At 40.9% G+C, this 25,132-nt stretch overlaps 1 protein-coding gene across 9 annotated transcripts in view; it reads left to right on the forward strand.

The window, feature by feature from the left end:
• Positions 1-25,132, forward strand: part of DICER1 (dicer 1, ribonuclease III) — a gene marked incomplete at its 3' end in the record, with an annotated part of 72,473 nt that overhangs the window by 5,804 nt on the left and 41,537 nt on the right. For 2 of the 9 annotated variants that reach the window (XM_084793324.1, XM_084793322.1), the window contains exons 2-8: positions 11,424-11,489; positions 12,366-12,463; positions 17,878-18,065; positions 18,687-18,849; positions 19,633-19,763; positions 20,633-20,767; positions 21,407-21,567. In XM_084793324.1, the coding sequence (XP_084649450.1) occupies positions 17,922-18,065; positions 18,687-18,849; positions 19,633-19,763; positions 20,633-20,767; positions 21,407-21,567 (734 nt within the window). In that variant the 5' untranslated portion in view covers positions 11,424-11,489; positions 12,366-12,463; positions 17,878-17,921. Of the gene's footprint in view, positions 1-9,340; positions 9,386-11,423; positions 11,490-12,365; positions 12,464-16,552; positions 16,661-17,877; positions 18,066-18,686; positions 18,850-19,632; positions 19,764-20,632; positions 20,768-21,406; positions 21,568-25,132 lie in introns of all 9 variants that reach the window. The other 7 variants (XM_084793325.1, XM_084793326.1, XM_084793329.1 and 4 more) reach the window with 7 other exon arrangements.

Consider the following 25,132-nt stretch of genomic DNA (forward strand, 5'->3'; position numbering starts at 1 on the left):
AATTTTCTTAAAAATTACACTTAGTTAAAATAATAAGCAGAATGCTAGTTTAAAAATGTGCTCTTTCGGCCGAAGCAAGAGCACTTGCCTAGTGTACGTGAGGCTCTGGCTTCAGGTCTCAGCATGATTGAACATTGGCCTTCAAGATGATAGAAGACAGTTGTTTATTTGCTTGATAACTAGATTCTTAAATATTTATTTATCCTTCATTTATTTTGAGACAGGGTCTCACCATGTAGCTGTGATGATGTAGATTAGGCTGGTTTTGAACTTCCAGAGATCCCCCTGCTTTTAACTTCCAAGTGCTTGCGTTAAAGATATGCACCTACTATTTCTGGCTAATCATTAACTCTTTGAAGGAAAAGGGAAGGCAGTAGACTTAGCTAATGCTTTGGAGCCATGTAGAAGTCAGAAGTCAGAGAGAGTAAGGGACTGTGGACATGCCTGTGACTCCCTCCTTCCCACATCTTGCTGCACACCATCCATTCACCTGTGGCATCCTAGTGATAATGTATGCTTCACCCATTTAAAACCAACTATTACGTTTTTCATAACGGTTGAGGCATGTTTAGGAGCTAAAGTTCGGTGTTGGAGGACCACTGTTTAACACCAAGTCTCCTAGCTCATCACTGAGACACACTGTGAAGCTGGCAACTTCTGGAGCTGCATCTTCCTCTGTGAGGACAACAGTTTTCTGCCCAGTTCTGGCCTATTTTGTATTTTTGATAAACTTTAGATGGTACTGTTTTCTTCAGATATGTATGTTAGAGAATATCTGCTATGTTCTTCATGTAACTAGATTATGTCATGACTCTCCATGTTACTAATGAAATAGAAATTCAATTTTATAATGGAAGATGGGCCAAAAAAGAGGACTGTACACCTTGTACAGTGTTTTCATAGATGAGTTTTCTTTTTTGGTATTTATATATTTATGTACATATATAGGCAGTAATAATATTCAAAGAAAAGGAAGCTGTCAGTTTGAGAGGGAGGAGGAGGATGGGAGGGACTGGAGGGAAGAAGGGAATGGCGGGGGTGCTACATAATTTTTTGCATGTTTTTTTCCCTTGTATTGAAAATAGATTTTTTTCATCTCACATAATATATTCTGATTATGGTTTCTTTCCACCTCTCCTCCCATCCAGATCTGCCCTTTTCTATCTTCATTAGAAAACAAACAGGTTTCTAAGAGATAATAATAAAATATAATCAGATAAAACAAAGACTAGCATATCAGTTGTCTTAGGGTTTCCATTGCTGTGAAGAGACACCATGACCATGGCAACTCCTATAAAGGAAAACATTTCACTGGGCCTGACTTCCAGGTCAGAGGTCTAATCCATTGCCACCATGGTGAGTTCTCTATCTTGATCCACAGGCAGTAGGAGACCGTGTGCCACACTGGGCGTAGCTTGAGCATATATTGAAACCACAAAGCTCACCCCTGCAGTGATGCACTTCCTCCAACAAGGCCACACCTCCTAATCGTGCCAAGCATTCAAGCACAGGAGTCTGTGGGGGCCATTTTCATGCAAACCACCACATCAGAACAAGACAAAAGAAACCGAAGAAAAGAGCCTGAGAGAAGACACAGAAATGGTACAGATGAAGAGACCCATTTGTTCACATACTCAGGAATTCCATAAAAACACTGAATTGGAAGCCATACTATATACCCAAAGGACTGGTAGGATAAAACAAGAGAAATAAAATAAAATAATAAATAAATAAATAAATAAATAAATAAAGCCCTGACACATTATGAGACAAGCAACCTCCAAAGATGCCATTGAGCTAATTTTGTGTTGGCCATGCAGCCTACCCTTAAGAGTAGTTTGCTTTTCCAGCCCCTTGGAGAAAAATAGCTATCATTTGCAAGTGGTTATCTGTTGGAGACAGCTTCTAGGTTAGGGATGGGGCATTTGCCCACCTCTCCTCTCAGTTCTAGGACACCATCTAGTACTGACCTCTGCATGCTGTCTTGGTCTCCGTAAGTTCATATGTGCATCAACCCTATTGATTTAGAGGGCCATGTTTCCTTGGTGTCCTTCGTTTCCTCTGGCTCTTACATTCTTTGTGCCTTCTCTGCCTAAGGGCTCCCTGAGTCCTGAGGGGAGGGATTTGGTGGAGGCATCCTATTTAAGGCTGAGTGTTACAAGATTTCTATCTCTTTGTGTATTGTCTGGCCTTGGGTCTTTGTTTCCATCTGCTTCAGGAGGAAGCTTTTCTGATGATGGCTAATAGCAGAATGTTTTTAAGAGTCATTTATTGACACGTTCTTTAGTAGAACAGTAGTATGTGATTTTAGTATTTGGTCCCTGGGCTATCTAGTCTCAGGTTCTTTGTCACCCAAGCAGTACTGGGTATGTGTTCCATCTTGTGGAGTAGGCCAAATCACGTATCGGTTGGTTAGTCCCACAAGCTAGCATATTTTTGCAAACAGAACACCATTGTAGATCAAAGCATTTGCAGCTGAGTTTGTGTTTACATTTTCATCTTTGGTAGCCTGCAGAGTACCTTCCTGTACCAAAGACCTAACACATAGGGGTGAAAACTCGTTGTAGGCATCAGCTTGATTTTTCCATATTCAATGAGTTGTGTAGGTATTGTCTTCAGTAATAGGGCTTTGCCACATGGATAGTTTTCTATAAGGCTCATCCACACTGGTTGCTTGGATTTCTGTGATAGTTGTGCCAGGTGTAAGAGTGTCTTAAATATCTCCAACTTGCCCCAAATACCCTTATTTACCTGTGATGCATGAGTAGATGTACTGCTCTGAAATAATGCTTCAAGCTGGCCTTTTTATGTGTTGTCTGACCTGATGTAGAACAGTCATTCTTGGGCTTTGACACTTCTGGTTGGATAGAATATATGACTCAACCTCCCCAAATATGCATCTGTAGTCATATTTTTATATAAAATAATAGGAGATAAAAGGCAAGCCCATCCATCTATAGACACTTGAGTTAGGCTATGGTTACTCATAAACAAGTATTGGGCTAATACAGGGACAGAATTCTGAATATTCTTAGGGCAGATATGTTTGAAACAACTATCAGTGGAAACTAAGCCATGATTTAAAAACTATGGTCAAGCTGAGATGACAGCAGCATATACCTGAAATTCTGGGAGGCAGGAGGATTAAAGCCAGCCTGGAGCAACATGATAAGATCGGCCTCAGAACATCAAGCCTCAGTGTCCTCTTCTAGTTGACAAACTGGTTTATGATGGACTACTGGCTTTGTTTTTTTCCTCATAAGTATAATGACCAAGTAATTAGATCCTTCAGATACCTTACAGTCAGTAATCTCAATCCTTCTCTCCCTCCCTCCCTCCCTCCCTCCCTTCCTCATCCCCCCCCCCCCAGGCTTTCTCTGTGTAGCCTTGGCTATTCTAGACTCGCTTTGTAGACCAGGCTGGCCTCGAATTCACAGAGATCCACCTGCCTCTGCCTTCCAAGCACTGGGATTAAAGGTGTGCGCTACCACACCTGGCTTAGTCAGTAATACCTTAAACACCCCGAAATCTAGGGACTTCTCCATTTCAGATTGAGACAGTGCACTAAAAATAAGATCTGGATAGATGACCTTTGCCAAACTTACAAATGGTGACTGAAAACATGGGGATGATGGAGCTGAAAGCTTCTAGGCAGAGTGTGCCTTGGGAGTAAGGCCTGAATGAGTACTAGAGAAGGCAGCAGCTTAGAGATGGCAGTCTTCCGTCTCCTCTAGTGCAGCTTGATGTTGCTGACTGAGAGTCTGACAGACGCGTAGCTTTGCTGCGTCTAGTGTAGCAAACACCATGGAGCCTGTCCATGTCATGCTCTTACTTTATCCCACCTGCTATGCCACCATGCTGCTGCTGGCAGCTTTTCCTCAGGATAGTGCATGCTGTATAACTAAAATCCTAAGAGGGGAAGTAAAATCCCCAAATTCCACAACTTTATGTCTACTCGTTACACAGAGTCACTCAGAAAATGTCAGGGTAATTATAATGGTGAGAATCTTAAGGACAAGACGAGCTTTTGGTGATAAAAGTCATAGAAACCAGTAGCAGTAGAATAACCTAAAGTGTGTGTGCAGTGCGCAGCAGGCCGGGCTTCTAACACTTTGGATCAGCAAGGCAATTTTTTATTAAGATGGACCTTAATTTCTAGCTTCTTCTCCAGCTGGGTGTCTGGGAGCTTTGTTAAGCTGGTTTCCTTGTATGTATAAGAAATTTCAACTGATATATGGCAGACAGACATTTTTAGAAGAATGTATTATAAATGTATGAAGACATAAGAAAATAGAAATCACATACAGAGAAATACAGTTGTGTAGATATATGTGGTGGCTGTGGCTCCGTCAGATGCTTATCTGCGTTGTCTGTCTGTATCGTATGAAGAATTCAGACTAAGACATGGTTTCTAGGGTATACGGTTATTTAGCTTATTCTAATACTTTATTTTAAAATAGCACTTCTTATTTCACTAGAGAAATAAGGTATTATGTAGATTCATTTCAGGATTTCACTTAGTTGTCCTGTTCCATCCTCTTCTTCATCTGAATGGTTCTCAGCTTTTTTCCTGATGCTGACTCTTGAAGACTCTAAACCACTTGTTTTGTGAAGTGAATATTAGGTTTGGTGTGGCTCCTGATGGTTGGGTTCAGGCCTGGCCTTTGGGCAGGAAAGCTTCATGAGATATATGTTGTCAGTGTTCTGCTGTCTTCAAGGATAGACAGCTCACCTCTTATTAATGCAGAAGAGAATTTTGAGCGGCTCTACTTGGATGATGTCACATTAATTGCTTTACAGATTGACACCGCTATAGCTTTGACAGTTTCATCCTAGCCATTCTTTGGAAGTCAGAGTGGCAAGGATAGAGATAGTAATCTGTTTAAATAATGCAGATTAAAGTCTTTTGGAAATAAAAGCTATCTAAACTGAGTTTTGTATATTAACCACAAAAGGCTGCTTTAGCTTACTAGATTCAAACTTAAGGTTAGAGCAAGAAAGTTGGGCTTTTGTTTGTTTCTGTGTGTTTTTAAAGTCAGCCTGTATCCTCAGGTTGGCCTTGAACTTGGAGACTTCCTGCCCCAGCCTTTCCAGTGCTACCTGTTCAGTGCCTGAATTTCAGAATGCAGGAAATGCTAGAGCTGGAGTTTATTCTTAACTTAGAATTAGTAAGTGACAATGGAGTATGAGTGTTGCTCTCCTGCATTGCAGACACAGTTTGGGGTTACAGTAGGGTAATAGATGAGCAGAATAAGGTAGCTAGAGGGATGTGAGTGAGGCTGGGGCTCTCTTTCTTTTCAGAGATCTTAAGCTCTTGGGGTGCAGGGCAAGAGCAGACCCTGACTTGGCTGGTTATAGCCCACATGTGGGGTCAGTGACAGGCTCTTAGAGAAAGCTGCCATGAGCTGTGTGAGTGGTGAGAGGGAGTGGTGGAGTAGCGAGTGGACTGGATATGTTGTGAGGAGGGTGGGTGCCAGGTGCTACACACCTTCACTCTGGCCTGGAGCTTTGCTGTCTCTTCATATTTATTAAACGTCCACTCCATACAGTAGTCACTTAGATTTGCTCTGCAAGATTAACTCCTTAAGTGGTGTGTGTGTGTGTGTGTGTGTGTGTGTGTGTGTGTGTGTGTGCGCGTGTGATTGCACGTGCACATAGATATCCTTTGGTGTGATTGATGGGTAAAAGATAGACATGGACCAGATACAATTGTAGCATTTGCAGCACAGTGTTAAGAACAAGGTACAGAGGCGTAGACATCAGTGTGAGCCTGAAAACTCACCTTGGAAGCTAATGGTGTGTTAAATATTTACCTCCACAACAGAGCTGCAGAGTTGCTGTGATTAAGGCTGATGGAAAGGTGTTCTGTGGTCCTCCGATATTGTTTTTCTGAGAAGGGCTCCAAGGAAACAGACAGTTGGCAAGCAGCCTAGGGATATTTTCATATAAACAGTTTTGCTGGGTAGAACTTGTTAAAAATGGCATTTTAATTATGTTACACTCAATTTTGGAAAATATAATGAAAATCTGAGCATGATACAGTTGTGTTGCATAGAACCAGGCCTGGTGGACCACAGCTGTCGGGAAGTGCATGCTGGAGGATCAGTTTAGGGCCATTATGGTGACATAGGGAATTTGAGGCCAGCCTATTTTACATGAAACCATATATCAAATAAAGCCAAACAAAACCACCACCATCACCATTACCACCACCACCACCAGCAACCCCACCACCATGATAACAACAAAAATCATTTATATAACAAGTGTAGAAAACTCCAGAACTTGGGCTTATAGAGACATGCATAAAATGAGATTGTGAATGACAAATTCTGGGATAAATTTTACCACACTTAGTGCTTTGAGAGGTTGCTGCATCATCATCATCATTACCATCACCATCATCTATGTTGTAGTCCTACAGATCTTTAACTATTGTATTGTTATAGATCACTCCTGGTTTGAAAGTTTATTCTCCATTTCTGAAGTAATACATGCTCAATTGTAGGAGAATCTAAAGTAGTCAAATGTAAAGGAAAAGGTAAAGTCACCTTTTGGCAGTAATCTGTATTCAGTGTTGGGCAGTCTCCCCCTCTCCATCCCTTTCTTTTCTCTAGGTCTTAACTAACACCAAGCAGATCTTAATGTGTAAATAGAAATTGCTTTCCAATTGATGTCACAACACGTTTGTCTGTTATAATCTGTTTTGTCTGTCCTTCTCAATGGCCGGACTGAGTTAGTTGCCTCTTGAAACCAAACCCTAGTTTGCCAAAATACTCCCTCATTCGCTCTTGTTCTTTGACATGTAGCTGTGGGGTGTGCTGTTGGGAATAGCAGTGGTGGAGCAGCTGCTCTGTTTTTATGGTAATGCTGTAGCCTAGCTAAGGCTCAAGCGCTTTTTAATAATGACAGCTATGACAAGCAGAAAGTAGAAACGTCAACATCTCCTGTGCTCTTTTTAGCAATCTAGAGAGTGGTGTTTGAATTCTGGCACTCACTGATTATTCCATTTCTTTCTTCTTTAATCTTTCAGATAAGTATTACTATAATATATGCACTAAAAATAGTTGATAGATCCTTTATGTAATTATATTATATACTGTAATTGTTTTGTATATGCTCTACTTTTATTTTGTCTTATATTTTAAACTTTCAAAACCTACCCATTTGATTGTCATTGTTTCTTTTGTGTGTGTGTGTGTGTGTGTGTGTGTGTGTGTGTGTGTGTGTATGAGTGTGGGCATGGGTGTGCAAGTGCAGAAGCCAAAGAGGAATCCAGTCTCCTGCTTGGTCACTGTTCCTTTGAGACAGTTTCTCATTGAACCAGGAACTCAGAAGTATACCTTTTTTTTGACAAACTGGTTGACCAGTGAGCTCTAGTGAGCTCTGCTCTCTGCCCCCCCCCCCCCCCCCCCAGTTTATCCTGGAGGTTGTATGCAAGCTCAGCAAATGTTCTTACCTAGGAGCTATCTCGCCAACTTCATTGGGTTTTTTATTTATTACTTGAAAATTTTCTCCTTTCTTTTTACTTCATGTGTATGGGTGTTTATTTACAGTCACAGTGAAGTGTGATAAATTGCAAAATAGCAGGAAATGAGGCTTGGGCTTTCAGGGCTAGGACATTGGAGGAGGTATCTAGAAGTATGTAGAAGGAACTAGTGGAGGTTCAGGGCTGCTTAGTCAGGTTTGTTTGACCAGACTAGTCACGAGCCATCTCTGTCTGCTAGTATAAGGCTTGATCTTTTCCCTCTGGGGCAGGCTGGAGAGATTTATACCTTAGTTTTTGGTATAAAGGGGAAGGCGGAGAACTTTTCCTGAATCTGTTGATCCCCTACTGCCTTGAACTCAAAATAATCAAAATGTTTAAAGGTGGTATGTTATGTGCTTTATGTTACATGCAAAGTTGTATTTTCTGTGTTGAATCTTAATTGTATTATAGATTTTTCTTTAAGAATTCTTAAGCCAGCCAGGCGGTAATGGCACACACCTGTAATCCTAGCACTTGGGGTGGGGGGCAGAGATAGGTGGATCTCTGTGAATTCAAGGCCAGTCTGCTCTAAGACAGCCAAGGCTGTTACATAGAGAAACCCTGTCCTGAAAACAAGCAAAAAGAATTCTTAAACTGGGCAATGATGGGACACACCTGTAATCCCAGCACTCCGCAGACAGGCAGATCTCTGAATTCAAGGCCAATCTAGCCTACAAAGCAAGTCCAGGACTGCCAAGGCTACACAGAGAAACCCTGTCTTGAAAATCCAGAAGGAAGGAAGAAAAGAAGAAAGAAGGAAGGAAGGAAAGAAAGAAAGGAGAATTCTTTAACATTTAAATTAAGAAGTATAATTTCTGTTTGCTTTACCAAGCTTAAGATCTCATTTCATCCTGTTTCCTGCTGTTTTGGGCCAGGCAACAACAGTGTTGGAGGGGTTGGGTGCATACACTTTGACCTATCTGATGTATTCCCTGCTGGATAAAGATACCAGAGAGACAAGACTGTCTTAAAAAAAAAAAAAAAAAAAAGACTGACTACCTTAGTGTGAAGAGGGCAGAGCCAGCTTGACTTAGGACGTTGTCCTTAAGGACAGCTGAGACATTGTTCTGACTAACTCAGAAGAGGAAGGTATTTGGGAGGGGTTTTAACCAATACCAACCATTGATTTTTTTTTTTTTTTTAATTTAGCAAGTGTTGTCCTACTTTGCTCCATCTTTATTTTTAAACTTCCTCCCTCTGTGCTGTTGGGGAACATGTTTTATGATTTCTCGAGAACTTAAGTTCCAAGAAACAGAATTTGGTATTTGGCACGAATCTTGCTTGAGAATTGGGCTGTGTTTAAAGCATTTAAAAGCCATGTTGGAGAAACATAATTTAAAAAATCTTCCAACACAGGAATTCTTTACATAGAGGTAGAAGAAACAGAAGACAGCTTCATTATTGAACAACGTTAAACTAGGCTGGTGTGCATCAAGGATAGCTCTGAAGACAGGAAGAAACATGATCATCATATACTTAAGTGGTGTCTATAAATCCAAGTCCAGAAACTGGAGGCAAGAAGGTCCTATGAACTGATGTTGAGATAGCTTTGAGTTTGTGAGCAGCGTGAGGCAGTGTGACTTGTATGGAACAAACTGGGTTTATAACAGGCAGTAGGGAAACTACAAATTCTTTTGTGGGGAAACTTCTGTTGAAGCTGAGAACAGGTGATATATAACAGGACCTATGTGACTAGTAGAAAGGAAGAAAAGAATATATATATATATATATACTGAGCCACACTACCATCAATAAGACTCTGGCCTCTAGAAGTACGTCTTATGTATGGCACACTCTGCTTGTCTGTTCCAGGCCCTGCAGTCAACAGGAACCGCAGTTCCTCTGGCTGGCCACAGGGTAAGACTTTCCTTTGCAGCTGTTGACTTGATTTCATTATTACTTTGCTTTTAGTGGTTTGTAGACCATTCCATCTATGCTTTCAAGGTAAGCTTTCTAGTGTTCTGGCTTGATGAGAGGTTAGTTTTATTTTTGGGAGTCAAGTGACCTGTTAGGACACTAGTTGTTCCCTTCCCTGTAATATTTCAGAGATACCGCTTGGGCCCTGGAGGCTCTTGGGCTCTGTAGTGAGGGCACTAGCAGCTTGAGTTTCCACACACTGAAGGGGAAAGAGAAGGGAATTCTGAAAAGCAAAGGAAAAGGGCTTTCTTCTGATGCCAACAGGCCAATTTATGAAAACTCACTCTTTTCACCCCATGCCAAGTGATCATCTCAAGCTCCCTTGAGCTCCCTGGCTGATGCTGGGTCATGTAGACTTGCTTGCTGTAGGTCTTCAGATCCCCATAGTGCCTGGGGAATGTTCAGTGCTAACATGTTTGGCTGCATGTTAATGCTGTGGAGTTCATGCTGAGTCTCCCCTCTTGCTTACCAGGGTTTGTGGAAGTTGTATCTAGGAGCTCACGAGTAGGATGAGTGTGTGAAGTGACTCTGTAAAGTTAGTAGTGGCAGAGTCGATGTGATTCGGTAACTTGCTTTGAAGTTCATACCAGGAAGTTGTAGTTATAGCAAGCTTTGGACCGGAAGGACTGTCTGCCTCTAACTGCACCCCAAAGGATACAGCCTTACTGCTGTAGTTGAGTGCTGATGGGAGTTTCTTGTTTGTATTAAACTTTAGTTTCACTTGGAGCTTATCTTAAGGGGACCCATGAAACAGGATTTTGTAGATTTGTAAGATCTTATTATCAATTAAAGTTAGATAATGAGTTATTAACTTTTTGTTACCAATGTAAGTCGCTATCCTATATTTGCCAGTTGGCCTTTCTGTGTGTATACAGATTATCTACTGGTGCAGCTAAATAACTAGATAATCCTCTACTGGTTGACTTTTTGGTTAGAAGATGGCTAGAAACAGGCGAGGTATGAAATGGACTAGAGCCTGACCCATCACTCACTGTTTACTTCTCTCGAGGTGGTAGGACCTGGGAGAACGGAGCTGATAAATGAGGTGAACTGAGTTGCATTCAGTAACCAACTTCATTCAGAGCATCAGACTCTTCATACTCTGAGGGTTAAGTAGAGTCACATGAGTAAGGCATTTCAATCACAAGACAAGCCACATGTGTCAAAAGCATGCTTTTTCCATAGAGGCATGTAAACAAACAACAGTAGCCAGTTGTAGTGAGTAATCTAAAGTGAACTCACTCTTATCTGCTACATCTGAGAGGGAGGGGCATGAAAACACATTCTCTAGGAACAGCCCATGGTATGGAGGGACAGAGATTACTTGTCTTGGTTATGTGGAGTTTTCTCATGAGGTCTCAGAAATTTCCTCACACAGTTTTGTTCATGGTCCATGTTCTGACAACCCATGTTGGTGTATATGATCTTTGCATCTTACTGGGTAGCATATAAATGTGATTTAAAATCTAGTGAAGAGCCGGGTGTTAATCTTAGCACTCGGGAGACAGAGACACAGAGAAATCCTGCCTCATGAAAACAAACAAACAAACAAACAAAACAACCCAAACAAACAAAAACCAGTGAAGGATCAGGTAGCATTAGAAAGCAGACAGATACGCTGGAGGTAGGGAGGCATGTGTTGCTATAGACTTGTCATACACTCAGGAAGTAGTCTTATGAGCAGGGAAATGTGCGGTTGTATCTAACTGGATCACACAACAACATTGTTTCTGTTTTACAGTTGTATGAGAACCTAATACTGGTTATAGCAGGTAGCTCTTTCAGGCAGCTACTGTTTTCTTATCTTTCAGTAGATAATTTTATGAAGAATTTTGTTCTGATGTTAAATATAAAAAAATGATCAATTAGCTAATTGTTAACTAGTTGATTTCTTAACATTGGGTTTTTGTTTTTTGTTTTTGTTTTTTTTTAATAAATGAGTTGTGTCTTCTAAAATACTCTCTCTGGTTGCTTTTAGGTTACCTAGGTTATGCATAAAAACAGACTTGGAAACTCTGAAAGAACTTAGAGTCAGCATTTCGAGGTAAATATGTGTCTGTTAAAGTAGTGTTAAGGTTGTCCCAGTCTGATTTATTAACAACTAGCTATCAAACAAACAAGTGTACAAAATGAGAATTTACCTGCCCACGAATGTTCAAAAGACTCAAGATTAATGAGTGGCAAGAGCCAGCTGCCTATTGGCCCGTCCTTGGTGTATGATGGCAGTGTAGGTGGAGAAACTAAGGAGCCAAGCCCAGGTCATAGCTAATAAGATCAGTGTTTGTTGATCACATTAAGCTTTTCGTAGCAGTTCCTTATACTTTCTTTTTGAATCATAATAATTATCATTTAGGAAAGCCATCGCATATTTACATTTCTTCCGAGCACTATCATTGTAATTCTAGTCTTGAACTATCTAATAAACTAGTTGGATGAAAGGATGGATAGAACAAGTTTAATAGTTCTTGGAGCTTGTATTTAATTTTATTTGTTAAATTGTAATTACTGTTGGATTTCATGAACACACTAAAGACTTACTATAAGATTATCTGGATTTTTTGGCCAACTACCTCTTCTGGTGATCTTTATTTGTTTTTTGTAAATGTGAACCTTTTTTGTTTCTCTGTAATCTGTAAAGCATGGTCATTAGTGTTTGAGTCGCCTATGTTCTTTTAGAAATTGTTCCTTGAGCTTGGCTGTAGCTTTCTCTTTCTGTGGTGGGTCAAGGTTTCCTTTGTTGTCACTCACTCTCTGTTCTTTGTTTTAGAAGAAGACTTGGCATCCAAAAATTACCCAAATGTCTTTTGTTTAAAAGTTGATACAAAATAATGGCCTGGCATTCAGTTCCCCATCTGGGTAGGACTCTGCTGTGTGCTCCCTTTACAGGACTCTTATTCTCGACTTTCTGCATTTATTTTAGAGCAGAAGCTTGGGCATGCTGTGATTTTCCCATAACCTATCACAATGTCAGAATGCAGTTCAGACAGCAGCAACACAGAGCTCGCAGACATTAAAACGGTAAATCTGGGTTGTCGTCTGTGGAGAGGATGAGGGCTTGGTTTTGTGTTTTTTTTTTACATTATTCTTTTGTTTGTTTGACTTTTCTTTCTGTGGTGTTGGGTATTGAAGCATGACTTTGCTTGGTATTAGGTAAGTGCTCTGCCCCTGCGCTGTACCCCACCTCACTACACATTGCTAAGTGAGTAACCCACAGGAGCTGGCAGACAGCTTTGCCAATTTCATGAGTGTTGATTATTTGACAAAAATAAAAAAAATAAAACCCGAAACTGAAAATAGTCACTTGGGGTTAATCATTTGGTTCTGCCAAAGAAGTTAATGATGGTTCATCTATGAGACTCAAACTCTTATATATTATCAGGGATTCTGGGCCTTTCACTTTTGGCTAAGTTTAAAGCAAAATTAACTGAAACATGCCAAAGAAAGTAAAAGTTGGCAGAATTATAGGTTTTCTATTATTACATGATTAGGTTACCTATTGATGTTTTAATCTTCGACTTGCTTTCCTTAAATACAATGTGTTTTACGGGGGCCAGCCACCATATATAAAATGAGTAAAAACGAAATATTATGATCTTATGGAAAATATAATTGGAAGGGTTCAATTGCTATCTTCCACCTCGTAAAATCTTATCCTCTACCATCAGGGACAGGCAGCAGTTCATTTCCAAACCAAATAAGGTGCGCTGACTTGCCCATGATTGTATTCTGTACATTATTGTGTGGCCATTCATGAATCTCTGACTCAATTTTACAGACACACACACACACACACACACAAACACACACACACACACACACGGAGCATGAGAGCAGCAGATTTAATATATACAGAAAAATGGAACCAACATCTTGTTCCCAAGGAGCCTGTGTTCCAGGAAGAACAGAGGGGGAGCCTGTATCTGCACATATGTAAAGTGGTTATGTTGTAAAAGCCAGAGGAAGCTGCTGTGCCACCTAGCTGACTTTGCTTTCTGTAAACTTGAGCAGTTTGTTCATTGTGTCCCAGCTGTGGTTTAGGACAGTGGGTGACAGGATGAAAAGAAACATACAGCTCCCAAAGTCAAGGTCACAGTCATTTTAAATAGTAGATGTTAAATAATAATAGATGTTTCAAAGCTAAGTATTTTTTTTAAAGTTCTAGAATAATTTATGGATATTAGTGGTTTAAAAAATACATATAAGGACAAATAAGGAGAGAATGTCTAAACTTCAGAAATCATGGCAGCTTCCAAATGGAGGTCATTGTGGTTCTTGCATGAACTGTGCTGGACTCCTGGATGTTGTGCTGGAAACAAAGCTTTTAGCTTGTGATCTGGCTGGCTGCAGGGCTGGGACCTCAGGTTTCTAGTCTGATGGCTTTCTTTCTGGTATGGTCCTGACTTTCCCACTTCTTTCTTCTTTCCTTCCTCTTATTTCTATTCTTTTCTTCTTAAAAGAAATCTAGATCTTTTAATAGAAGCAGTAATAGTGACTTACATTGTCATTTGTTCAGCATTGTATAAAAGTCAACTAGTGTTAACCCAGTAAGGGGATTTGCAGGCTAATGTTTTGGGCTCATGTTGTTAGGCTGGTGTATGATGGCAGTGTAGGTGGAGAAACTAAGGAGCCAAGCCCAGGTCATAGCTAATAAGATCAGTGTTTGTTGATCACATTAAGCTTTTCGTAGCAGTTCCTTATACTTTCTTTTTGAATCATAATAATTATCATTTAGGAAAGCCATCGCATATTTACATTTCTTCCGAGCACTATCATTGTAATTCTAGTCTTGAACTATCTAATAAACTAGTTGGATGAAAGGATGGATAGAACAAGTTTAATAGTTCTTGGAGCTTGTATTTAATTTTATTTGTTAAATTGTCTCTTATATATAGGATTTAGTAGACAGAGTTCTCTGACAAAGTGAGAGCATAGGTGACAAGGGTAAGAGTGTAGGAGAAGTGAGGAAATTTTGATAGGGAGTAAGTTCTAGAGCTCCAATAGCCAGTGGGCTACAGCTGATAACAACTATGTATGTTGTACAGTTGAATCTGCTAAGTGTGATTTGTTAAAGGTCTCACCACACCAGAGCATGGGAGCTGTGTATCAGTAGATGTGCAGGTGAGCTCAACTGTAACAGTCAGTTCTTTGTGCATGTGCTGCATCACACTTCCTTAGAATAGCCAGTTTCACTGTGAAAAGGTGTCATCTGGGATCCACCCTGAGATTAGTTACTGTGTTTTGGTGTCATGCCTCCTACAGTCTTCTTGGGTGCAGCACATTTTCATAATTTCTTCTGTATTTTATGATACTGAGTTTTGAAGAATAGTTTCCTTCTGTTTTAATAATTGGAGCATACTTAAGTTCCTTTGTAGATCATTTTTCTAGATGGATTGTTATTATTACTAAGGTTGTCTATTTGAGAAGAAAAGAAGCAGGGAAGGTTCTAGACAGGAGGGAGCTGCTGGTCTTATGTGCATAGTGTTTGGAAGTGGAAGAAGTTGTGTTGGCTATTATTGTTTCTGTCTTTTCTCCTTCTTTTTAGATTCTTGTTCCCCAGGATATAGTCTTGTTGAAACCTTCCACAATGCCCTGATGAGCCTAGATCAGCATGTGTGCTGTGTGAAAAGTGAGGGGCCAGGCTTCAGGTCAAGGGTTCCTAGACCAATGTGGTTGTGACGTAAGCATCTCAGAATGGTGGTAAGCCAGGAAGCTCAGGGAAATGCTGCCTTATTTGGTGGGCCTTCAGGGTGGCCTCTTCATTTTTACAAGCTAGGTGAATTTGACACTTCCATGTGAGATGCTTGAGTGTGTGAAATTTGGAGATGTGGGTGTCAGTGTGGGGCAAAGGGAATGGCTTTTAGACTTTGGTTCCAATAGAAAGTGAGTTGATTATTTCTCATGAGGAATATGATTTCTTTGATCCAGTAGGAGGAGGAGGAAGAGGAGAAGGAGGAGGAAGAGGAGGGAAAGGGGGAGGAGGAGGAGTGATGTCCTGCTAATTTCTCCAGGAGTGCTCTGTACCCCTTGCATGCTTCCTTGCTTTGAAAAGGGTAGTGAGAATGAAAATGTTTGTTGCTGTGGGCAAGCTTTCTTGCGGAGGTCCTCAGTGCCCTGTGCTGCTTCCTTACAGCCAGGTACAGCAGTGCCTTGAAGGAGCCATGGACCGAGCCTTCAGTATCATTCTTATTGCCCTTTTAAACAAAGGAAGGAGGCCTGCAAGGAGTACAGAGCTGAATTATGCCATCTTGGTTTCTGAAACAAGGGTGTGGTGTTGTTCCTTGGTATGAAAGAGACTAGGAAGCAGAGTGTCTGGTTTTCAGGAAGCTCTAGAGCTGAATTCTCTTCCAGTCCCAGAGTAATGCCAGTGAACAGCACAAACCAGAGCAGGGCTAAAAATTCCAAGTGCAGGATTAGTAAATTCTGCTCAGTGCAGGGAGCTAGTGATTGATAGGCTTTCACATAGAGTCTTGACATCCTAGCCTTCTGTTCTGGTTGAGACTTTTAGAAAGATTGGACTGGGGATGGATAGCCCAGGGGGTATAGTGCCTGCAGTGGGAACGTGTGGACCTGATCTTTGGATCCCAAGCACTTCTGTAAAAGCCAGGCACTGTGATTGCTATCTGTAACCCCAGCACTGAGGGCAGGATGGTCCATGTGTATGTGGTGCTTGCTGGTAGAGATGGACAGATCCTGAGGTATCAGTGGCCAGCCAGTTATTATGATCCTGCAGACTATGTCAAACGTTTTGAGATCTCTGTCCCTTCATTCCAGTGCTCCAAAGCCAAACCAAAATACACCACCACCAAAGTCAACTTGGGAGAAGCCAGTGAGTGTAGTGGGTACACTTACAGAGCATCAGTAAGGGGTCACTTAGAGGAAAGTGAGTGACCACAGAGCAGCCACACTACTGGAAACTCTCACCCCTGCATGGAAGACAGCTTCCTGTAGTTGCATAGATGGAGTCCCTTGCTCTGTTAACCTTCCACTCTAGACCTCCTGAGGCCATGTGCAATTAAAGCAGGGTTCCACACAGATGGCAGGAGGTGCAGGAGGGAGCAGCTGGAATTGCAGGTAAGTATCCACTGGTCCTCCTCTCCCTTCTTCTAGGAGGAAAGGTCAGCACTCAGCAAGATTTGCCTTGGGGGTGTCTTGTAAGTGAGAGTAGTGGCTCTTAAGCGCAGAGGACAGTGCTCTACAACAGCAGTGTAGCTGATGGTGAGTTCCGGTTTCAGTGAGAGTTCCTGTCTCAAAAAAAAAAAAAAAAAAAAAGAGTGAGCTGGAAGATGACATTGAGTGTTGACCTTTGGACTCTACACTTGCACATACTGGCATGCATGTATGTGCACACACACATAACATTCTTAAAAGATCTACTTTTATTTTGCCAGCTTAAATAGTGAAATTTACTTCTGGAAAAGAGTATATGAAAATGGGACAGTACTTAGAATACATGGAAGATTTTCCTTTTAAGGAATGTTATGCATTTAGTTTATCGGGGGTAGGTATAATTTTAAATATACATGTTTTAGCTGTGCAGTTGAGATTGTCAATTAAGCAAAACAACCTGTTCTCGGCCTTTTGTTTGTTTGTTTTTGAGACAGAGTTCTTTTTATTTGTTTGTTTTTTGGTTTGTTTGTTTGTTTGTTTTTGAGACAGGGTTTCTCTGTATAGCCTTGACTGTCCTGGACTCACTTTGTAGACCAGGCTGTCCTCGAACTCACAGCAATCCGCTTGCCTCTACCTCCTGAGGGCTGGGATTAAAGGCGTGCACCACGACGCCCATCTGTTCTCTGCCTTTTAATAAAGCAATGTAACTAGCTCAGGTGTTCACATCTTTAACGCCTGCCTGTATGCTGACTCATCATTTTGTCAGTATAACATTAGAGAACTTACAGAGTATGTTTATATATATATATATTTTGTACTTTACATTATAGTATGTATATAACATACTTACATGTATGTATATGTTTAATAAAGCATCATATGAGACACATTTTCTTTTAAAAGTTTATTCTGGACCTTGTTCTTTGCCATTAAATTTACTCACATGAGAATTTGAGTAGATTTAAAGTGTTTTGTTAGATTCTTTGACTATACCTTTAGCTATAGTTACTATAGTTTTCTACTAGTAGATTTTAAAGCTGCTTCTTATTTTCCAGGAATGCAACAATACAAATGAATATGTTTATCTATTTGTGCAGTTGTCTGGTTCATTCTTTAAACAAGTTTCTAGGTATAGGATTGCCAGGTTGAGTACAGACTGCTTGACTTTAAAAACCATCCTCTTAGATCTCAAGAAAGACCAAGCCAACTCAGGAGGAACTTGAAAAGGCTTGGAGGAATGGTGGTCTGATGTCTCTCTTGGTCCTGTGCTTTCTTTTGTTTTAACCCCGCATGGTTGTGTAATGGTCTCTTTTTCCCTTTTGTAGTAAGCTGTGCTAGAACAAAATGCAATGAAAGAAACACTGGATGAATGAAAAGCCCTGCTTTGCAGCCCCTCAGCATGGCAGGCCTGCAGCTCATGACCCCTGCTTCCTCACCAATGGGTCCTTTCTTTGGACTGCCATGGCAACAAGAAGCAATTCATGATAACATTTATACGCCAAGAAAATACCAGGTACTAATTAAACCACTAATACTGGAGCATTTTTCACTAAAATGGAATAAATTAGTATAGAGTTGACACAACTTATAAAACTCATTTACCCTTTCAGGCCTCCCTCTTCTGATTAATTTTCTTGTTCAAAACATTTTTATTTTTAATTGTTCTTTTCTCTTCTAACATCTGCTGGGAAATTGGTTTGTTGTGTTGATTCTGTTTTTAGTTCCTTGTGTCCCTCCGCCCCCCTGGAAATCCACACTGTTGTATACATCCATTTGAGCATACCAGTCCTCATGAGCTGGGTAGCAACGGAGAGTGGTTTGAAAATGTTCAGTCCTGAGCTGGTAGAAACGTATCTAGTGTAGGTTCTGTCCTGTGTGTTATTCTAGAAAGAGCACATGTGCAGAGAGAATTCTTAAGTTGGTGGTACCGTGTTAGTGTGTGCTTACAGCAGCACAGCTGTGTGTGGCAGCCCTGTACTCGCTGCTGTTCTTGAGTAAATGAAGACAGTGGTTTCTTTTTGCAGAGTTGTTTGCAGAAGATTTTAGAAAACGGGGAAATTTCTCTATTTTGAACAAGCCAATTCCTATGTGTGGTGCATGATTAAGAAGTGTGTGATCTTTTCCCATGTTTCAGGTTGAGCTGCTGGAAGCGGCTCTGGACCATAACACCATTGTCTGCTTGAACACCGGCTCAGGGAAGACGTTCATCGCGGTCCTGCTCACCAAAGAGCTGGCCCATCAGATCAGGGGCGACCTCAACCCGCATGCAAAAAGGACCGTGTTCCTCGTCAACTCTGGTAATCAAACATCGTTTCCCAAATGTGAAGAGAAAATTGGATGAGACTACATATTTAAACCGTTATCTCTGTGGATATTAAATTATTGAAAGTAAAGGGAGTTGGACAAATAACTTGGCTACTCAAGCCCTGCTAGCCAAAATACCATTCTACTTTGTAGAATTCCTCTCATTTGCTCAGACTCTGCATTTCTCTTAGATGGGGGTTACTCTGGGGAGATGGCTGAGTTGTTAAATTACTTTTGTTCTTGATATTTTTAGCTCCGTAAAACAGGCTGACAGCTGGCTAGAGGTGGGAACCTACCTACTTCATCTCTGATTTTTTTTCCTGTAGCGGCTTTAGAACGTTCTATGCTGCTTTAAAGCTGTTGAGTCAACTTAGTATACTGATGTCTGCTTGATTGTGATTGCAAAATGAAAGCACAACCTGAGAGCCCATGCTGACCTCATCTTTTGTGTTTTAGACAGTCTCAGCATATTGTGATTTGCACAATATTTCTTGATGGATTGACCTGGTTTCATTGAGGAGGGCAAGAGGGACGGGGTTAGAGTTGGTGCTCTTCCAGCCTGAAGAGGATTTAGTCTTAGGTTGGCTGTCAGCTGTGAAGGGGGTATGAAGCTGTCAGAGTAAGTGATGGAAGACGAAGGGGCAGGGCTTTTGAAGGTTAAAATTAGCTATTAAAAAATTGGTGGCTAAGTATAACAACAACTGATAATTTTTTTTAACTGTTCAGAAAGTCAATGTGGCACATTGTTCATATTTACATATTATTGTTGTGGTCAGCAAACCAGGTTGCTCAACAAGTGTCAGCTGTCAGAACTCACTCAGATCTGAAGGTTGGGGAGTACTCAAACCTAGAAGCAAGTGCATCTTGGACAAAGGAGCAATGGAGCCAAGAGTTTACTAAGCATCAGGTGAGACCTGCAGAGACGCTGCCCTGTACAGATACTTATGTCCTTGATTTGCTTGTAGCCCTCAGCCTTCGCTGTCTGAGGGGCTTTGGAGACTCTTGACTTCTTCAGTCCCTTTGCCTTCTCTGTTCCTGTGTGTTCATCTGAAACCAAGGAAATTACTAATGTGTGACATTCGGGGAAAAGAGACAGCTGCTATTATTAACTTGCTTGAAAAACACAAATGCCTGAGACTTATTTTGGACCTGCAGAAAATGTATTTTTGAGTTAGATATGTTGAAACTGGAAGTGTCTTGGTTGAAGCCTCTGCTTCTGGAAGGAGGCTTCCTCTGCCCTCAGGCTTCCATGTAGCCAGCATGTGCTGAGGGCTTTGTGTGAGATGCCAGGAGAGCTGAGGGCTTTGTGTGTGATGTCAGGAGACATGCAGTGGAGGGCTGCTTTGTAGTGAGCCTTCAACAGCCTACCAATACTGGTGTTTCTCACATATTGGAATGAAGCCACATAAATAAAGCCTATCCACAGAACAACAGGCTATCCAAAGAGTATTAATCTTTCAAAAAAGCCTGTCAGCTCACTGGGGGAAACATTAAAAGCAGTGTGAATTCTTCTTGGTATGGCTGGGAACCTGAAGGTGATTTCGTGACTTTTCGTAAGGACATGGTCTTCCTTTCTAAGGACTTTTTCTTCATAGTCTCTCCCCATACTCTCATCGTTTACAGCTGGGATCCAATGTTTGCATATGTCAAGTTTTTTCCTTTAATTTTGCCCCATGAATTTCATAATCCTCACTTCCATATACTGACTCTGATCTCTGGTAGAGGTGTATGAAGCAGGTTAATGGCGTTTGTGTACTGATGTCAATTTTATTTTAGGTTCTCATTATGACTTGCTATATCGCCTTGAATGTTTTGAAAAATGGTTACTTATCACTGTCAGACATTAACCTTTTGGTGTTTGATGAGTGTCATCTTGCAATTCTAGACCACCCTTACCGTGAAATTATGAAGGTAGGTTTTTAGATTTTATCAACTTTAATAATTCATGGTCAGTTATTAAGTTATCGAGTATATACAGTTTTACATTTTTATATGTATAGGAGTTTGCCCACATGTATGTCTGTGTCCCACATATGTGCCTGGTACTCTCAGAGGCCACAGAGGTGTCAGGTCCTTCTGGGACTAAAATTACAGATGGTTATGAGTCACTCTGGGAGTCAAACCTGGGTTCTTAGAAGAGCAACTAGTGCTCTTAATTGCTGAGCCAGTCTTAATGCAGTATTTAAAACCAAAAAAAATTTAATTAAAAAAAAAAAGGTTGAAAAAGCAATGGGGTTAGTTACCAATATTGGGAACTTGGTTCTAGTAATACGAGTGAATGGATCTTAAAATTAAATCATTTAATCTATGAATTAATTCATTTAATCTATAACGTATGTTTCTAACATCATAATAGCAATTGTTATATTTTAAAGAGTATCCAAATGTGCCCTTTTGAGAAATAGATCTTTAAGAAAAAAAAATATACTAATACCTAGTGTTATGCTACTGCTCCCACAGACGTGGGTGTTAGTACTTGTCAGTGGTTTTCCTGTGTTTGGATCTGGAGTGCATGATGGTCCTTACTGCCAATATCTTTTATTCTGTTAGCTCTGTGAAAGCTGTCCATCGTGCCCTCGAATTTTGGGACTAACCGCTTCCATTTTAAATGGGAAATGTGATCCAGAGGAATTGGAAGAAAAGATTCAGAAACTGGAGAAGATTCTTAAGAGCAATGCTGAGACTGCAACTGACCTGGTGGTCCTAGACAGGTATGCACTTCTGAGGGACTGGCTTGGCTTTAAGAAGACTGGTTATGACCAGTGGGGTGTCTTTGAATCTTGCTTTTGGTACCTGTTTCTGTGACCAAATGGCTGCTGAAGGGAGTGAGCAAGACCAAGAGGTCTTTTTTTTTCTTTTCTTTTTCTTTTTTAAAGTACAGTTACCTGCTAGCACAATCAGTTGCTCTTGTTTCTGCAGAAAGCCGCAAATGGGGTGCTGCCACCCGCAGTGGTGGTGTTGTGGGGGGGGGGTCAGTGTTCTGGCTAGTTTAATGTCAACTTGACACAAGCTTTAGTCATTTAAGGGAAGGCAAGTTCAATTGAGAAAATGCTTCCAGAAAGAGGATTGAGCTGTACACAGACAAGCCTGTAGGGCATTTTCTTAGTGATCAGTGGGGGGAGGGCCCAACCCATTGTGGGTGGCGCCATGAGCTGCTGGTCCTGGACTCTAAAAAGAAAGCTCTCTGAGCAAGCCATGAGAAGCAAGCCAGTAAGCTGTACCCCTCTGTGGCTTACACCACCTCCTGTCCAGATTCTGACTTCCTTCGACGATGAACTATGATAACGAAATGTAAGCAAAATAAACCCTTTGCCTCCAAGTTACTTTTGGTCATGGTGTTTCATCACAGCAATAGTCACCCTCAGACAGTCAGCCCTTCCTCTTCCCTGGTATTGCTAGGGTGGGGACTGTACCTTCAGTGTAAAGGACATACCATCAGCATGGACTTTTTTTGGTTGTTGTTGTTTTGTTTTTTTGAGACAGAATTTCTTTGTGTAACCTTGACTATCCTAGATGCACTTTGTAGACCAGCCTGACCTCAAACTCACATCGATCCACCTGCCTCTGCCTCCTGAGTGCTGGGATTAAAGGCGTGCGCCACCACACGTGTGTACTTTGTTGTTCTGCCCTAGACATCTCTCAGGGTGCACTGAAGGATTATTAGAGAATTCAGCAGTATACTTTACGTATTTGAGAACACCCTATTGTTTTGAAAACTGGTTGCAGGTTTCTGAAGAAAAAGCTGTTTGTGATTTGTAGGTTGTCTTGTTTGTGGAGTTAACATTTTTGATCTTCTGTAATTTAATTGACATGGAAACAAACACATGCACACAGCCTGACTGATAGGTTTACCTTTATAGAAAGGAGCTGTGGTGGTTAGTGTAAATTGCCATTTTGGCAGAATCTAGAATTACCTGGGAGACAAGCCTTTGGCAGATTATCTTAATTGAGTTAATTGAGGTGGGAGGACCCAGCCTAAAAGCCGGTGGTACCATTCATTCCATGGGTTTGGAGTTGTAAACTGAATAAAAAGGAGAAAGCTAGCTGAAAATAGGTATCCATTGCTCTCTATTGCTTGACTGTGGATGTGATGTGAACAGTTGCTTCAGTTTCCTGTCACTATGACAGTGTCCCTAAACTGTGGGCTGGAATAACTCGCTTAAGTTACTTTTGTCAGGGTGTTTTATAACAGCAGCAGCAAAGAAACTCAGTCAGAGCCTTATATAAATTAGTAGGGAAATGAGAGTGAGTATGGAAGTGTGTTTGTAGGTAACTGTAACATTCGGTTCACAGCAGAGTAGTCTAATGTCCTGACTAGTGAATCTTCCAGCCTTTGGGATAGACTATTCCCTTATGTGCCTCAGCCAACACAGCTGTGATGTCCTTGCATACACCATGTATGCTTTTAAAGTCCTATCAAATTCCATTTATCTGGATTGAGTTTATTTGCTTGGCTTGTACTAAGGGAGGCTTTGGGGAGTAGAAGATCTTGGAACTTTTATGTTATAGCACGGAGTAATCTTTTAGCTTAAGTGTTCCCTAGTTCCCCAGACACCTTCCAATTTGGTGTCTTTGTTTCTTTCCTGTTGCTGTGGTGAAGTACATGGCTGCTTTAAGCTCCTGCCACCGGGATCCCAGCCATGATAGATGTTCTTTGAACTGTGAGTTCAAATGAACCATTCTCCCTATGAGGGTATTTTATTTCACAACAAGAAAAGAAATGTAAGACATTTGGGTTAAGAAAAATGAAAACTCTGTATTAAGTGTCTTTATTGTATGTTGCTCACTAAAGTCATCAGGTTGCTTTTAGGGTGTTGTGTACTGTTCTGGTTATGATTAGTGAAAGGCATCATAGGTCCAAGGAATGACACCAGAAATGAATGAAAATGGGCTGCTTACATAGAAAATATAGATTAGTAGTTGGCAGGGTCAGCAGATAAGGCCTGACCTGAGTTAAATACATGAGTTCCATTCTTTCTGAGCTGCTGTCCCCCCTTCAGGATGGGTGGCATGGCACTGTCATTTCACCTCATAAAGTGGGAGGAGGGAACTGACTGAACAGCATTGCCCTCCTCCTCATGGTATACACATTCCTGACCTATCGCGCACCCCGAGAAATAAATAAAAACTCTAAACCTTGAGATTTGCAGATGTTAAAAGATTTCACATGGGCGGGTTGCTGGAGAAATGGATCCTCAGTTAAGAGTGCTTGCTGCTCTTCCAGAGGACCTAAGTTGGGCTCCTGGTACTTGTGTCAGGCCACAACCTTGGGCAGCTACAAACACACATGTCTATCCATAATTAAAAATAACTAGAAATAAAAATTTTCAGATAGGATGCTAAGCTGTACATTTAGTGATAAAACATTCTCCTGTGACCTCTACTGATAAATTCTGTTTCTGAAGAATAATTATTGAGTATTTTCAACATTTTTTGTTCTCCATTCTGCCTAAGTGGACAAAAGATGGCAGTCAACCTCCAAAACAAAACCAATTCTGGGACTCCAATGAGAGTTGCTTGCAAAGTTCTTTGAACCTTACTTAGCCTTATGCAGTGCTTGCTTGCAGCTCACTTAGAAACGCCAAGTGCCCCGAGGAAGGCATGCTGTGAAGCTGCCTTGTTGCTTGAGAAGAGGCGTAGACCTAAACTAGATAGAGAAAGTAAATGATGAGAATGTTGTACTGAATTTCTAAGAGATGAGGCAAAGGGCATTTGGGGAAGGCAAGGGACGGTAGCTGGAAGGGCCTTCAAGGGAAGGTGGGTGGTGCTGTTTTGGTGGAATTACCTATATTGGTGACATTCATTGCTTTTGCAATTCTCCCTGTGCATTCAGGTTAGGTTGAAGAAGAGTTCAGGCATACTTGCATCCTTTTTCTTTTTCTTCCTTTCAGAAAAACTCTTGTAAGTAATATATTACTTATTTAAAAACTAAAAAGAGGGGCTGGAGAGATGGCTCAGCAGTTAGGAGCACTGGCTACTTTTCCAGAGGATCTGGGTTCAATTCCCAGCACCCAGATGGCAGTTCATAACTGTCTGTCCTCCAGTTCCAGGGGATCTGACACCCTCACACAGACATACATGCAGGCGAAACACCAATGCTCATAAAATAAAAATAAATATTAAAGTCAAAAGAGGTTGTGTGTTTTCTGTGGGGAAATTAAAAAAAAATGAAAAAGTAATAAAGTAAATATCTAAAGTTCTACCATGTTGCTAACATCTTGGAATGTTTTCTTAGTATCCTTTTTTTCTTGTTTTTTAAAAAACAGTAATGCATTT

Source organism: Acomys minous (genome assembly GCF_964271855.1).
Source record: "Acomys minous genome assembly, chromosome: 8".
In the NCBI taxonomy this organism is placed as follows: Eukaryota; Metazoa; Chordata; class Mammalia; order Rodentia; family Muridae; genus Acomys; species Acomys minous.